Source organism: Quercus lobata, chromosome 4 (assembly GCF_001633185.2).
Source record: "Quercus lobata isolate SW786 chromosome 4, ValleyOak3.0 Primary Assembly, whole genome shotgun sequence".
Classification (NCBI taxonomy): domain Eukaryota; kingdom Viridiplantae; phylum Streptophyta; class Magnoliopsida; order Fagales; family Fagaceae; genus Quercus; species Quercus lobata.
Window position 1 is genome coordinate 16,669,328 of NC_044907.1, and position 17,106 is coordinate 16,686,433.

General features: G+C 32.8%; 1 protein-coding gene across 3 annotated transcripts; it reads left to right on the forward strand.

Annotated features, from left to right (window-relative positions):
- The first annotated feature begins 807 nt into the window (after nt 1-807).
- LOC115987284 (hydroxyproline O-arabinosyltransferase 3) lies at nt 808-8,897 on the forward strand. 3 transcript variants are annotated; one of them, XM_031110799.1, is made up of 10 exons: nt 808-920; nt 1,136-1,165; nt 2,055-2,674; nt 3,578-3,645; nt 3,727-3,928; nt 4,116-4,213; nt 4,363-4,432; nt 4,603-4,674; nt 4,922-5,035; nt 8,495-8,897. In XM_031110799.1, the coding sequence occupies exons 3-10, from the start codon at nt 2,270-2,272 to the stop codon at nt 8,555-8,557; spliced, it is 1,092 nt and encodes a 363-aa protein (XP_030966659.1). In that variant the 5' UTR covers nt 808-920; nt 1,136-1,165; nt 2,055-2,269; the 3' UTR covers nt 8,558-8,897. The 3 variants fall into 3 exon arrangements, with proteins under 3 accessions (XP_030966659.1, XP_030966658.1, XP_030966660.1); XM_031110798.1 differs by lacking the exon at nt 1,136-1,165; XM_031110800.1 differs by lacking the exon at nt 808-920 and having other exon boundaries at nt 981-1,165; nt 3,727-3,847.
- Nucleotides 8,898-17,106: the final 8,209 nt, after the last annotated feature.

The following is a 17,106-nucleotide window of genomic DNA, read 5'->3' on the forward strand; positions in this document are numbered from 1 at the left end:
ATTTATCTTTCCGATAGTATAAATGATTGTGATTAATTTATTATAGTAGTTGGATGTGATTTTTTGAAACATGTGTCACTCATTTATTGGATAGGAAATACCAAAACAGATGCTGAGTTGGTATTATCGAAACATGATAAACTTTCTTGTTCTAAGAACACTCGTTAGCGTGACCCTTAAAGCATATATCAAATTAAAAGCATTGATGGATAATAAAGTGAATTAATTACCATTAAATGCTATGTAGAATAGAAATCCAAAAGAGTAAATAAAAGATAATTAGATAAGTATTCAACTTTAAAACCAATATATAAAGCATATAAATAAATTCTTACAAGTTTGAGCTATATCTCACTATTAGGATTGGGTTAGAATGGTATCTAAGTCGTATCACATATGCATCCTAGATGTACTAGCACTTTAAAATATTAAAAAAAAAAAATTATTGGACATGTATCTTAGAGGTATTCGGTGTGATACTGGTCCAATATGTATCAGTAGTTGTGATTAGGCTATCTTATATAAAAGGGGAAATATTAATTTTCTTTTTATGCCAAAAATATATGTCTACTATAAAAAGGGAAATATCACGTTTCCTTTTTAGCCAAAAATTCAAAATTTGGCTTACTATTATCAAGTACTATCAAATTTATTACAACAAAAATATTAATTACAAAATAGGTATTTTTCCCTTTGAGCCAAACAAAACGACTTGTCGCAAACAAATAAGTAGTTGTAATAGTATTACATGCAGTTTTAACAGTTAAAAAGACGAGAGAAAAGAGTCCAAATCCAAATTCCAAAGCATAATAAGAAGACTTTTCAAATCTCACTCGTCAGAACTCTCCTCTCATTATCCTTTCCCACTGGATCCAAAACCACCCATCTTCGAATCTCGCTGTCCCTTCACACACGTCAAGGTACTTTCTCTCTCTCTGTCTCTCTCTCTCTCACACCCAAGTTTCCACGTAATTAATGCATAGTGATAGAGTACAACAACAACAACAGCTACAACATTTTTCTTTTTCCTTTATACAACGTTTCTGTCTTACATTTATTTGTTTGTTTCTGATAGTTTCCTCAACTTAGCGCTTGTTAATGTTTCTGGGTTTTTCTTATTTTCCGGTTTCTTCAGCTTTTCTGGGTACCCATTTGGATTCTTTAGGTACACAGCTCTCAAAGTTTGCATTTTTTGGTTCTATACTTTGGTTTCTCAATTTTGATTTGAACCCATCTGTTATCTTTTATTTATTTATTTCTGCGAATTGGTGCAATGACTAAATGGTTTTCAATGTGTTTGATTTGAATTATGCAAATTTGAAGTAGCTGAAATTTTCCTCCTTCATTTTTTATTGATTAACTTGCTTGTCTGATTTGATTACTTCAAATTGTTGTTATATAGCTATTGTATACTTTGAATTTTTGTGGGTGCTTCCTGAGTTATGGACAACAGTGTTGTATTACTACATTTTTGTGTGGAATTAACTGTGAATTTTTAGGCGTTGGATGGGTTTTATAGGTTTAATGAGTCCATTTCAATCTGTTTGATGTTTAATTGTACCAACTAGGATCATTCTTATCTGAAGTTTTGTTATCTAGATTGTACCAGAAGGGGTAGTTTGATTATTTTCATATCAATGTTCTGTTCTTACTTTTGTGTTGATTGTAGTAATTTTACTTGGTATATCCTGAAATATAATTTGAAAGTTGACTTTTTTTTTACTACAATGAAATTTTTTATTTTTATTTTCATAGGTATATATCGAAAGTTGACTTGGAATTGAAATGGGATTAATGAGTTTATTTTTGAATATTTCTGATACCTTGTAAGTGGGGGAGAGGGGGATTCAAACTTAGATGTCTCTGTTAGAAACACCAAGCAATGCTATTGAGCTAAAAGGCTCTTGATGTTGTTTTTGAATATCTTTGAGTTGAATTGATGAAATCTTTGCATGTTTCTGATTTTAAATTATCTTTCTTATTGATCTAATGTGAACACTTTTTGCCTTACTTTTCCACTTATCAGATTAATTTTTGTCCTAATTTCACTGCAGTTTGCTTGCTGGAACTATATTTGTGTGGTTAACTCGTGAACCTCATCTGGGAAGTTGTACCATATAAATATAGTGTTTGATGCTGTTACGTGGTTAATGGTAAAAGTTTCAACTTTTAAGGAATAAAGGGGTGTTCATTTTGGAGCTGTTCTGAATAGGAAAATTAGTCTCTTATGAGCTTGGAGAATCTGGTTTTGATTTTATTATAGCCAACTATGATTGGTAGAAAGAACATGGGACGGGCTTCACCAATATTGCTGGTACTGTTGGCTCTTGGGTTTTTCTTTGCAACATATAATTTGTTGACAATGATATTCCACTATAGATCTAGTGGGAATAGGGAAGGTGCATTATCATCTGACCCGATTATTGAGATGCCTGAGAGTGCGAGGAATCTGAAGAATGCCAAGTTACCATTCCATATTGCATTAACAGCCACGGATGCTCCTTACAGCAAATGGCAGTGTCGCATCATGTACTACTGGTATAAGAAGCAGAAGGAGTTGCCAGGATCAGAGATGGGAGGATTCACTCGGATTTTGCATTCAGGTAATCCTGACAACTTGATGGATGAGATTCCTACAATGGTGGTTGATCCTCTTCCTTCAGGTCTTGATCGGGTATGCTTTCTTGCAATGCTATAAATTTCAGCTACATATTTTCTGCATTTGTTTCTTAATTACTAGCCCTTGTTAATTGGAGAATCTTAGCTGAGCTCTTGACCATGTGAAGCATATTCTTAAGAGTTGAGTACGCTTGTAGGTCTTTGGCCCCATACTCTGTTCTCATCAGCAAAATTCAAGCTGGGGGTTGGCGTGTAACTATTCTGTACTTTAGTGTTAATTAGGAAATAGCTGGAAATAAGGATAGATAAATGGAATTAAGTGGAGTAAATAACATACTGTATCTTGGAATTTTTTCTTGAATATTTCTAGTTCTGGAATAACTCAACATGAAACTTAGATGTGATTTTCCTTACTAAAGTTTGAATCATGTTACTTGGTCCTGAGTGCTCAAATAAGTTGCCTATATCTCAGTACTTCATCAGGGTCTGGAGAACTTTACTGTTATGGATTTTAAGGGAGTAATATTATTTATAGAAGTTTTAATAAAGTGTATATTTCCAATCTTATTGAATGAAATGTGTTTAAGCCCTTTCTTATAGGCATTGGTTCATCTTTCCGTTCATTTTCAAGACTATTACAGACAGTGAAGCAACTGAAAGTAAATTCACGTGTGAAGCAAAAACCTTGCATCTCTATACTAGAGGGATTTTTTTTTTTTTTTTTTTTAATATAAAGTTTGGTATATTATTTCCAATGTCTTACAAAAGATTATTTTGAAGTCAAACTTCAAAGCCTTGCTAGCGAGGCTACATATTCTAGATTGTCTTATCCACCCAAATACTCTGTTGTTCTTTCTCTTTTGACCAAATATCCATTCATAATAATTTGTTTCTGCTTATTACTAATGATTGTATAAACATATACATTCTTGACACAAGTTTTAAAATCATGTCTCAGGGATACGTTGTCTTAAATAGACCATGGGCCTTTGTGCAATGGCTACAAAAGGCGACAATAGAGGAAGAGTGAGTGCATAAATTTATGGATCTGAAATTGGGTTTTGTCTTCATAAAGGTTAAAGGTTGTTTGTTCTACCATTGATGCAGATACATTTTGATGGCAGAGCCTGATCACATCTTTATAAAGCCACTGCCTAATTTGGCACGTGTGGGATATCCTGCTGCCTTTCCATTTTTCTACATTAAGCCTGATCAGCATGAGAAAATTGTAAGGAAGTTCTATCCTGAGGAGAAAGGCCCTGTGAAAAATATTGATCCTATTGGCAATTCTCCTGTAATTATCAAGAAGGTAAAAACTCTTGTCACTAGATGGCCTACTAAAATGTATGTAGTCATGTAATGACACTAGTTTTTCCAATGTTATTCTTTTCTTGGCTATGCTATTGTTATTAATTATTGTGTTTGTCTTAAGAGTTATTTTCTTTTTGTTTGCTAAATAATTAGTCACTTGTGGATTGAGTCATTGTTTCATTCAGGATATATTGGAGAAGATTGCACCTACATGGATGAATGTTTCTTTGAAAATGAAAGATGATCCAGAGACTGATAAAGCTTTTGGATGGGTTTTAGAAATGTAAGCATAGAAAATAAGTGACTGTTTTTGACTTATCAGATTCAAGAGGATAAAAGTGACTGTCATTTTGCAAGTTGATACTAGAACTTTTGATATGAAATTATGAATATTGACTTTTTCTATGCTTCTGTTTCTTTGTTTGAACCCAGGTATGCCTATGCTGTAGCTTCTGCTTTGCATGGTGTGCAGCATATTCTTCGCAAAGACTTTATGCTGCAGGTATGTCTCTTTTTTTGTGAAGTTCTTTGTATTAACTATTAACAGGAGATTTTCATTTTGAATTTGATTTTTAGTAAATACCTTAAACAACATTGCTATATGCATTTATCGAAGCTCTTCTTAGAAGCCTGGTGTTTTATTTATTTATTTATTTATTTTTTTTTCCCCAGCCCCCATGGGATACGGAACTTGGAAAAAAGTTTATCATTCATTACACTTATGGATGTGACTACAACTTAAAGGTACTATTTCTTCCCCAATTTGTCTAGTTATGACAAGCTGCTATTCCAAGTATGGCTGTTTGCTATTGAATACCTTCCTTTGTTTGCCTTTTCTTTATTTTAGTTTCTAAAACTGGCCTTTTCATCATCATCTTCTTCTCTTAATTTTGCAAGGCAGTAGGCCTGAGCTTACATTTTTATTTATTAGCAGATGCTCTTTATCTTTAATTTATTACAAAATATCTATCTGAAGTAGCTTGATGTTCAGGGTGAGCTAACATATGGGAAATTTGGGGAGTGGCGATTTGATAAGAGATCATATTTACGTGGACCTCCACCAAAAAACCTCGCCTTGCCCCCTCCAGGGGTACCCGAAAGTGTGGTATGTATTTGTTAATTTCATTCTTCATCAGTTGATCTTCCTAGGTTGAAAATGATCTTAAGCAAGCATCTGTTTTCATATTTCCTTCTCTACTACACTTATATGCTGCTAATTTACAATGTAATATGTGTGTCTCTCTTTACTAATAAAATTATTTTGGGCAAATTACAAGGGAGGTTTTACAAAATGACTCTCCCCCTTGAGGAATATTCCATGTGCAAAGATATTTTTACCCTTCACTAGTGTTTTTACCTTTTAGATCTTTTACTCACCACTAGTGTTTTTAGTTTCTAACGTCAGCATATTTTAACGACCTCAACCCTTTGGTGAGAACTTATTCTTTGAATTTTCTCACTCCTAAATGTCTATTTTAGGCCTTCCCATGTTGATTCATTTAGGAATGTTATTTTGCCTTAAACTTAGGTCGTTTAGGATTTATGGGCCATATCAAAAGTGGTACATAACCTAAAAATTTCTGACCTGTTGTTAACTAAACTAACAGAATCTCTAAACTAATAACAAAATTGTTGTAAAATAATTTTCTTTATACATGCATTAAATGGTTGTAGTATTGTTATCTACCATGTAGGATTTTTATTGGTTGATATTTTTAAAGAACTTTTGGAAACTATGCATCGACAAGGCTGGGACATCAGGTCTGGTTTACTGGAACATTATAAATGGGGTGGCCATGTTTAGGTTCAATTACAGAGCCTCAAAGTTGAATTATGTCTGTAATTATCTGTGTTATAGGCTGTTGTGCTAATTGGGGCAGGGTAAATTGCCTCCCACATGCACTTCCATCATATTTGCATATAAAGATAAATTATTTTCCCACCTCATACAATTATTTGAACAGAATCTCCCCCCACCCCAGCTCTCTCTCTCTCTCTCTCTCATCAGGAGCCATAGCCACATTATAATATGATATAGCCAGCTAAGTAATACCATCTCTGTGACTAGATTCTAGAACAATGAATTTCTCTAGTTGTTGACACCTATTCCAGACAATTGGTTACTGGGTGTCCTTGAATTTTAGTATATGAATGGGCCTTAGAATATTCTTAGCTGCATTATGTTGCAGTGGGGCTGCCAAAGTTTGGCTAGAACTACCTATAACATTCCATTTGTTGTTTTGGCGTCTGGATTTGTGTCCAGTCAGTCTCCATTGATTTTGATAGCACCATTTTCAGTAATGGCATTTTCTTCATTGTTTCTGTAAGACATAGTCCATCAAGTTATTGAAATCTGTTCATCAGGAGTAAGTTGTTGATCATGATTTTACATTTAGGACTTCATCCTTTCCAAAAGGCATGCCTTTATTTCTTTTTGGGGGGATACATTTTAATCTGGGTAGGGAGAGTTTGAACCTTGGACAGTTGGATGTTTTTGATGTAAACGCGAGAAATGCCATTTGACCCAGAGGTCTTTGGCTTCCTTCTCTTAAATTTGCAGTTACCAAGCAGTTTTTAATTGTGTAATTTGGTCATGTAAGTGCAACTTTTCATGGCCACTCTGTGGAGTAAGTTGTCAGTGAAGATAATGTTGACGCATGGAAATCAATTATAGAAAACATGAGGATGCCACCATGTATTAAACAACGGTGCTTTCTGCATCCCTGTGTCTCTTTTCAAATTTTCTCTACAAAAAACATGAGGATGCCACTATGTATTTCCTTGTAATGATTTTGGGTAATTTATAATCATGGAAGGTGGAAAATTACTCAGTCTGTGCTGCTGGCCTTTTTCTTCCATTATATGTGTCATCCATGCCACACTGTTTCTGACTAAGCTGTTATCCATATTTGCATATTGGTCTTAGTTTCTACTCAGCGCATGCGGCAATTATGTCTGTATGAGTTTTTCTCTCTTCTTCACTCTGTGATAATTATATGGATTTTTTTACACGTCTCCTCTCATATATATGTAGCCTTCTTTGTCCTACTTTATCTTACTGTAGGAGTGGGGAGATGCCTACCACTAGTTAAAGTGGCACTTCTGCCCCGTTTATTCCTTCTCTCCTTGCCCCCTTTCTAGCATATGTTGGTTGGACGTGCTTTCTCAGTTGGATTGGAATGATAGCCAACACTTAAGAAAGGGTAGAGGATAAGACTGTGTGTTCAAAACCCATTGAGTGCATCTGTTAACTTACCAATAAAAAAAATACATAATAGGAAAGAGCCCTCCTTATGGTGGAACATAATTTTTTCCCTCTTTTTTATGATTTTTACTATTTATTCTTCATATTTAGTGTTTAGACTTTGGATTGATCCATTGGTTTTAGTGTGTAATTGTTAATTTTATTTATTTATTTTTAATGTACACTTTTTTTCTAGCCAAAAGTGATAGCAAAGTTTTATTAAAATTTAAAACACTATGTACATCCGAAGATATATTATGGGCAGAAGGGGGAGGAGGCTTCTCTATCCAAATCTCACCAGAGGGACCCGCAATGCCCCTTTTGCCAAAATAAAAGCTGCTCTCTTACACTTGCAGTGAACCAAAGAAAAACTAACACAAATAAAAGAGTCCACAAGTTCTTTAAAATCCAATAGCAGCTGTGCTAAAGTTTTGTATGTACTCTATTTCAAATATCTGTCATATCCGAGGTGGATTCAAATGTGTACTTGGTTTTTAATTAATCTGTTATACTCTGACAAGATAAGAAAGACAAAGAGAAAGATTACATATACATTATATATAATGCACTGTTACTTTTGGGTATGATTCATATGAATGTGATGTGTGAATTATGATTTTTATTTTAATTTATTTTATACTATAGTATGCTAATTTCATAACTTATGGATGTTGGGAATATATTATTATTGAACTTTTGTTTTATTTCTCAAATATTATTGCGTAAATTGATGATAAAATAAGTCATTGATGTATTATATCTCTAAAATATGCCTTTAAATTGGTGCACTTATAATTTTTCTATAAATTTTATTGTGTTCTAATATTGTATGATACATGAAGCATAAAAATGATAAATCCATGCATAATATGATTCAACCAAGAGCCTCTTGGCTTAATGGCACATTTGGCTCTCCCTTTAACAGTGTCTCTCACCTTACTGTAGAGGGGGGGAGAAAAAGAGTACGCATTATATGGTTCATGTTTTGACGACTATCATTGACATGAATTCACTTACCCAACTAATATATATTTCGTCCTAGGGATTGGGAAATAGCAATTAATTTTGAACTTTTAGAATTTGAATTTCCTATAATTATTTCCAGTTTCATGTGTTAGCAACATCTTGAAGTTTGGATGCTTGCGCATAATGACATAATGTAGTAAACAAGTCTATTCCATATTCTATTACCCTATCAATTTATTTCTCTTTTTGGTCTTCTATAATTTTTTTCCCAATATCTATGAATTTGCTTTGTGCATATACTACAGTAATTTCAACTCCCATATTTAAATGCTCTTTGCCATTTCCTTTCTGCAGGTCACCCTTGTTAAGATGGTGAATGAAGCAACTGCCAACATTCCTAATTGGGGAACAGAATGAACATATGCTAGCCATAAAATTTTAATTTTTGGAAAAGGAAATTTTTTAATGTTATTCATCCTCCTAGAATGATTCATCTACAAGAACCTCAGGTTAAATGTCTTCAGTAAGAGAGAAAAGAATATAGATAGAAAATAAGGTCATTTTAATGCTTTTCTTTAGATCTTAGTCAAACTCACACACTGGGAATGGTTAAACATAAGTGCAATGCAAAATAGATTCCCATCATACCATACACCTGAGACTGTAGATAAGTTGAACTAAGCTGAACAGTAAGGTGATCATGTTTAGTTTGCATACTTTGTTATAGAATTGAAGCTGGACTTTCCATTCCTGTGGTTGTGACTTGTGAGTCCAATATTTATAGCAATACTAGTGAATGTGTGTGTGTGTGTGTTGAACTCTTAGGGCCATACAACAAAATAACTTATTTTATTGTTTGAAATGAATAAATAAATGCTATTCTTAATAAAACTTCTACACAGGGGGTGGTCCAAATCAGTATTCAGTACCGCCTATGCCTATCACTAATATCCTATTTCTTACAATTGTAAATATATGTGTTAGAGCCCTAATCAAGTTTTATTGTAGTCTTTGAAATTCAAGTAGTTTACTTAGTTTTGATGATTTTTTAGTTGGCATGGGAATTTGAAAAATTATAAATGTACAAGGTTAGTCTCTTAAAAAAATTGTAAATGCATGAATTAGCCTTTTTGTAATTGAATACAAATTTTCTATACCACTGTTTGTGTTTCACTTTATGTTTTACAAATTACCATTTGTCATGTATTTGTTTAACTTATAAAATAGTCAAAATTTAAAATAGAGAAAAAAATAATAAACACATGACAAGTTGTAATTTGTAAAACACAAAAAGTGATATAGAGGATTTGTATTCTTTGTAATATTACTTATACTGTTATAGTTCTTGCTTATGTGACAAACTTAGATAAAACTGCCCCATTTTAATGATAGGTTACAAAAGGGGTTAATTTGTTACATTTATAACTTTTGAAAGACTAGAAGATAATTTTTTAAATTTTAGGGACTAAAATAGAATCTAACAAAGTTATATTTTCCTGTTTTTGTTAACAGGTGCATTCACGCATACTTTAATTGAATGTTGTGCGACTCTCAACAAAAATTAGCGAGCACAATAAAAAACTCAGCATTAAACAGTGGATTAAGGGCTTGGGGCACTTAGAAGTCAGAACCTTGTTTTCATTTATAAGTTGTAACAATTTGACAACTATATTTGATGATGGAAAAACTTTGTCACAGTTTCTCAAAAAAAAAAAAATCACAAGCTAGGAATAGGAAAATGTTGGAAAAACTTAGTCACTAGCTAGGAATAGAAAAATGTATGTATGATATTAAATAGACTTGTAGTTTAGTACCTGCTGGTTCTTCCCATAAATAGAACTTGCGTTGGGTTTTGAATATGTGAGAGATATCGTGATTCCTACTTGTAAGAAAAGTGAAAAGTATAAAACATGAAAAATGAAAAATGAAAAATGAAATCTAGAAGCATAAAATTAAAAAAGCATATGTCATTTAGGATAGAGTTGACCGTACAGAAGCAGAACCCCATTTGCAATACTGACATTGTGACACAAAGTGTGACGTAACAGACATGCAATGAGTCAAGCTTGCGAGTGAGTGAAACCTGTGCCTGTGAGTTTTTGTCGGCCAAAGAATCCAATAATTTGCTATTACACCACGTGATTCCTGAAACTTAAAAATAAATAAATAAATAATAATAATAAAGAAAGTTGGTAAGATAAATGAAAAAGAAAAAAAAAAGCTTGAACCAAGTGTTGCTTCTGCAGAACTTGGTTTTCATGGACTATTCATGAGAAAACTCTCCCCTCCCTTCCACTTCACATACCAGTTTATTATTTCTTTTTCTTTTCTGGCTGTAAAGTGTGTGCGTCTTGTTTTTTTTTTTTTTTTTTGGCGGTGGGGTGGTGGAAAATTCTATTTCTATTGTTTTTGTGTGTCTCTGAATTGCTGAAATCTGAACCGTACTTTAATTTATTACTGCTACTTTGCCAGTTCTATTTTTTTTTGTCTAGGTGCTAGTTATTTGAATTTTTTTTGGATTTTGTTAAGGTGTGTGGGCACACAATAATTTTTATTTTTAGAAAATTTTTTTTCGAGAATTGAAAAAATATTGATAATTTTTTCAATTTTCAAGAAAATGTTTCCAAAAATGGATAGTTTAATATGTGCCCTTAGGACACACATTAACTGGACTTTTTTTTTTTTTTTTATTACATCTAATTAATTTAGTAAAGTTTATATATATATATATATATATATATGTATATATATATATATATATATATTATTTTTTCTAATTGCATGTTGTAATTTCACTAAGGGGGGGTGTGATTTAAGGCCGTTTGAATGAAGGGAGAGTGGAATAGAGTAGAGTAAAATAAAGTAAAATTTATTAAAAATAGATTAATTTTGAGTCAAATCTATCCTACTCTTCTTATTTTTCCTTCAATTCAAACAGACTTCTAATGATAAAAGTTCTTATACTAGACCTTTAGTGATAGAAGTTTTTGTATTGTTTGGTAGAAGTTGAGTGACACGAAGTTTTTGTGCCTACAACAATAGTCCTGTCGAGGCTTTAGTGGTATATGACGTAGGATATACGTGTGTTAAAAAAAAAAAAAAAAGCATGTTGCAAATTGCAATGTGTATTATGAAAGATGATACCTCTAGTTGGTAGAGCTTCCTAGTTACATAGTTACTGACCCACCTCATTGGCCTCTGATTCGATCTAGAAACATTTGGTCAGTTTTAACAGTTGGGTCAGTTAAGTAGCAGAATCACGTACATAGAAGTTTCGCCCCTTTCCCCACTCTTGAAACTTCTCAAGAAATTTTATTATTTTAACCCTCAAATTTACTAAAATGTTTCAAAAATGATATATGGTTGGCCCGCAAATTCTTCATTTTTTTATATGACACTTTTAAATGGTTAAATTTATATATTTTCTATAAATTTTGGTTCCCCATTCTTAAAATTTTAGGGTGTGTGGATATTGAATTGAAAGTTTTTATTTTTCTGAGTATCATTCAATTAACCTAGCACATTCGATGCTCATACTTATGGACATAACTTGTATATTGAACATGTTGAGACCCGAATATATGTTTAAAATTGGACATGTTGAGACACAAATATATGTTCAAAATTGGACATGTAGACATGTATTTGGATTCTAATGTGTTAGGTACAATTGAAGTACTAAACACAATCTCAATCGCAGCTCTCTCTCTCTCTCTCTCTCTCTCTCTCTCTCTCTCTCTCTCTCTCTCTCTCAGATGAGTCAAATTAATTTGGCAAGCCCAATTTCACTAAGACCATATCTGCCCTCTGCCCAGTGCTAAAGAACCAAATGACCTTTGATCCTTTCCACAGTGCATCTCCTTTTGCCTTCTCCTTCCAGGATGACAGTGTGACACTGTGATTTGAGTTCAAATTCTAAACTTTTTGAATTGAAATCTTCACTTCAATGCACCAACTCACGATATGCATTCTAAATTAATTTGGTAAGTTAGTTTGAGTAATGTTGTTTAAAAGTTTTTGATATACATATGAATGAAAAAAGTGTATTGAAAAATGTGTAAGATTGTTTAAAATTTGAAAATATTGGTTAGAGATAACTAACCAAACGGATCCTAAACTTTTTGAATTGAAATCGTGATGACTTGAATGCATGAACTCACGATTTTATATACATTAAGTTACTATTTCAGCTAAAAAATAAAAATAAAAAGTTTGAATTGTGAGTGTAAAATAGATATTGCCCATGAGATTTACGGTCCAAACAATATGTCAGCACTCAGCATATTTCACGCTAGCTTTTCACATTTCACGTAACTATCTGTTATTTTTACCAATTTCTTTGGGGAGCTTGTCTTATCACTTGAGTTGAGTGGTCTATTTATCACATGCCATGCAGATGCTTTTTTTCATTGGCATTTAAAGTTTTTAACTTTCTATTCAAATCATTGTTTCCAAGTTTCCCCCATAATATTTTTTGGATTTACTTGCTCTGTAATTCTCACTGTCACAGCTTCCAGTTCCACCGACAACACCCCCCTTCCCAAAAGGGATAAAAGAAAAAGAAAAAGCCAAGGATATATAATTATAGATAAAGTTTAGCTATAAAGTTTGTTGTAATCTTAGATTACAACTTTACTTAATATATATTTTTTTATGGAGGTGAATTTTAACAAATTCACTATTGGATGGCATATTCTTTTTATATTCTTCATACTTGTAAAATTTCTAGAAAATTGAAGATCAATAGTTATGCAATCAATAAATTGTATAAATTGTAAGTTTTTGTAATTTAAAATTATACATAAAATATAAATTTATAGATTATATAGAAAATAATATCCGATTGACACAAAATTTAATATGTATATTAAGAGCATAAAAAACATGCAATTAACGGTTAGATTTTCAAAATATATAATAATATTTATTTTATTGAGTAATGTTGTAGCCTAATGCTACAACCAATTTTGTAACTAAATTTTGTCCTATAATTATATACTATATATATGTAGAACCAAAAAAATAAAAAAATCCACAACAATATGCTTATGTAATATTGGTTAAATGATCTCCAAGGGAAATAGGAAATACCTAGAAATAAATTTTTTTTCCCTGATTAAAAAGGACAATGGAAGTTGAGTCGCGTGACTAGAGAAGACTATCTTAACTGGGGTACATTGTACATAGTAGCTTCTATTCTCTTTATTTATTGACTATTTGATAATTATAATAACCGTAGAGAGGAGATTTAACACTTGATTATGTTATTAAAAATAAAAATAAGTTATGTAACTAAAATATAACTCTATTTTTAAAAGAAACGAATGTATTAGATCTTTACAAATATTTGGAAAGAGGCTTTGAATTTAAGATCTTCTAGATATCATGAAGTTTTAGGAATCACTAAACTAACCCCTAAGACTCTTAACAACCACAATAACTAAAATAATAGTGTGGGGGGTAAAAGACTAATAGGCTCATTTCAATATCTATACTGGGCCAGGGGCCCAGCCTATAAAAAAACCCCTCCTCGGCCATGGAAAAATTCTCTTCGGATGGATATAGCCGAGGGTAAAAGAGGTAACAGACCACCGGTGGCGAGACTCCAGATCATTCCACAGGGCCGGGAAAGCACGAAAGTAGAGAAAGACAACAGATAGAACGAAAGCGTCTAAGGGAAGGCTACCTTTATTGCATTCAGTGCCTTGTGCCTGACACAGCCATACTTCTTTGTCCTTATAACCACTCCCAACAACTGGAGGTAGGGGCTGATGGGACAAGTACCTACCCTAGAGACCCTAGTCAGGAGGAGGAAAACGACTATAAAAAGGGGAGTAAAGAGAAACAAAAGAGGGGGGGAGAGGGGGTGGAACCCCCAACACACCGAAAGCACCAGGAAAAACTCCTCGGATTCTGCCGAGGACTAATTCTCTCTGTTAAACTTGGCCCATGGAGAATACCTTGATGGTCGTCATTCACACACCAAAGCTCAGCTCTTTGGCCCACTCTCTACAAATTCATTGTATTGGGCTCACTGGTCTAAGGTTCCATGCATCTTGGACCTGGCCTGAAAAAATGTGACCCTACAAATAGATTTACAAAAAAAAATGTGTAAAGTCTTTCAACTAAAAAAGGTTTTTCATTTGATAATTCAATGATAGTTTTAAGGGACCAAACCAAAAAGAAGAGAATCTAAGTAAGTTCTCTAATGAAGTGAAAAACAACTTGATTTGCAAACATCATGATTATAACTCTTTGAGCATTAATTATTTGTGCTATACATCTATATATGGCTGTCCTGGTTGTTTCTTTCTTTGATTTTCCTTTCTCTTTTTGTATCATGAGGGCTTATATATGCATGTGACTATGAGAATCGGATGGTACATTGGTCATGAAAAGTTAAAATCCTGAGTTCACGTGTTTATTAGTACTATATGTAATTAACTGTCGGTGCCACCTTATTTGAAGAGAAAAAGGACATTTCAATCACTTTTCACCATCATATGAGATTCCAAGATTTATAATAAACTTTAATCAGATTATGTCTCCTTCCGTAGAGTACGAGGAAAAATCAAAAAAGGAAAAAAAGAATATGTGGTATATATGTAAACGCATGTTACAACTGAAAATGTAGACCTTGGAATTTACCATCATAAAGATCAAAGTTTTTGATCGGATATATATCTGGAATACTAACTTGGTTGGATGAAAAGGTTCTAAATTGTGTAAAAACTGCAATAGTTTTAAAGTTTAAACCATGCTAATCAAGGTGACTATTGTATTCCGGTTTCATATTCTATATAATTGTTATAACTTATAAGTACGTTTAAGACTCAAAAAAATAAAATAAAATAAAATAAAATAAAATTGTTGTAAGTATAAGAAATTAAGTGGTAGATTATGATGCTAGTAATAGCAAGTAACAACTTATCACCTATTATTTATTGTGAAAGTGTTGTGAAAATATTGTGGATGTAGAATTAATTTCTCTAAGAAAATTTCTATTTTGTGTTGGCTCTTCTTACCTAGTTAGGGGTTTTTTTATTTTTTATTTTTTATTTTTTTTGAGGGACTAGTTAAGGATTTAAGAATACCTCAAACAAAAAAAGAAGTTGAGGGTTTAAGAATTAGCACCGAAATAACTTTTTCTTTCACTTAGAGAATTGCATGCATAGTTTGTCATTTTCTTTTCTAAGCTCATGTAGTCTTTTTTAGCGTTGGTGGACATTTACTTCCAAGTCAATATTCGAAGAAGTTTGATTACGAAAAGATATTCACCATCAGTCAATTTAAAAGGGTGATCTAATCGAGCTGATTACATATTGAGAATGAATAATAACTAGTACTTGGTTTGGACTTGCCTAAGAAAAAAGGAAGGAAAGATTAGATGGAAAATACTTGACAAATGAGAGGTTTTTTGTTTGTTAATTGACCTAACAGGCTAACACATGCTACACATCCGGACATACAGTTTAAATAAAAATTGGACTTGGGATAATTAAAGTATGTTATTTGGTTTTCAAAATGCAAATTGTAGGTATGTGGATTTCAGAAACAGGAAGCATGACAAGCATTCTATAATCAAGTGAGGTAGCTAAAATGTCCAAGAGTTCAAAATCAAACACATATGAGAAAATAACAACTTGTTAATTAAGCCGAAGACCAACAGGGTTAGTCGAAGGCACTCTGAAGTTTAAGTCAGTAAGGAAATAAATATTTTCTAAGAGAATGGAAGATAAATAGCGTATTTGAAAGCATACTTTCTCAAATAGAGCTTAGATAGGTTATTTTATAGGGTTCGTTGGTAAGACTAAGATTTTCCCTCAAAAGTCTGACAATACACCATTCTCTCAGATTGGTTAATAGGAGAAGCTCCTAGGTTCTAATCCACTCGGCCGCAAAGTTGTGGCACCTATTTTGTTACAATTAATGCAAACATAACGGTAGATGAGGGATACTTTATGCAAAAGTGGTAGGAGAAGTGACCTTTTGTAAATGTTGCTTTTTATGCCAAAGTAGTCAGTCATCAAACTCTGGATCTTGCCTGTGAGAATTAGCATAAGGTAATAGGTAGGCTTTGTTTGTTTGTTATTCAACCACACTGGACCTTGTGTATGGAAGGGTACGGTGCAGAAATATTGCTCGAATGTTGAGTTGTCGTACGAGTCTAGATTGATTAGATCAAGTTTGTACCCCATCGGCCTATGAAACATACATACAAATAGGAAAAAAAAATATCCTATGTAACATATATATGGACCCCATGTCATAGACGTTATTTACAGATCAACCATTCATATCTTGTGTGCTACACTTTTAGGTAGTTTATAGTAATTCTACCATAAATTCGCCACCACCCACCGCCTTATATTCTATGGTACTTCTTCCTTAAAATGAGATGTGAGGGTTCAACGTATATAGATTGAGTGTTAGTTTTTGTCGGGTAAAAAAAGAAAAAAAAAAAAAAAAAGGAGTGTTTAGTTTGAAATGAACTTAATTAAAACTACAATATCGTTTCTTATAATGGTGTGAATCAATCCTAATAAAGAGAAGAATCAATTTTAGGTTTCTAATACAGTCCTAGAAGACTTATGTTATATCTCAAATATATTAGATATTGATTGAATTAGATGACCACGCGTTGGTAAGCATATGTTGACTCTCACATTGAGTGTTATTAGATTGATTTGGTTTATATAAGTCATTACGAAAAATGCTAATTGTAGCTTGACTAGTTAAAAATGCTCTCAACTTGTTAAGACTTAAGATAAGAACCAAGGAAGTTGTATCAAACCCAAGTCAATGTTTGCTTGTGTGTAGGGTTAGATTGGGTTTCGGCATGGACAGGAAATACTTGGTTGTGCCACTCACATTGCAATCACATGCAAGGTTCATCCATAACTGTGATGTCAATGACTAATAGACAAAATTCCAGCAATTGCATCAAGAGTTGACTCTCATGACTT

Excerpts from the sequence above, each read along its gene's own strand:
- LOC115987284 (XM_031110799.1), top strand. The coding sequence starts at position 2,270 with ATGATTGGTAGAAAGAACATGGGACGGGCTTCACCAATATTGCTGGTA. Across the intron at positions 2,675-3,577 it reads TTCCTTCAGGTCTTGATCGG|GGATACGTTGTCTTAAATAG; the intron begins GTATGCTTTCTT and ends ATCATGTCTCAG. Across the intron at positions 5,036-8,494 it reads CAGGGGTACCCGAAAGTGTG|GTCACCCTTGTTAAGATGGT; the intron begins GTATGTATTTGT and ends TCCTTTCTGCAG.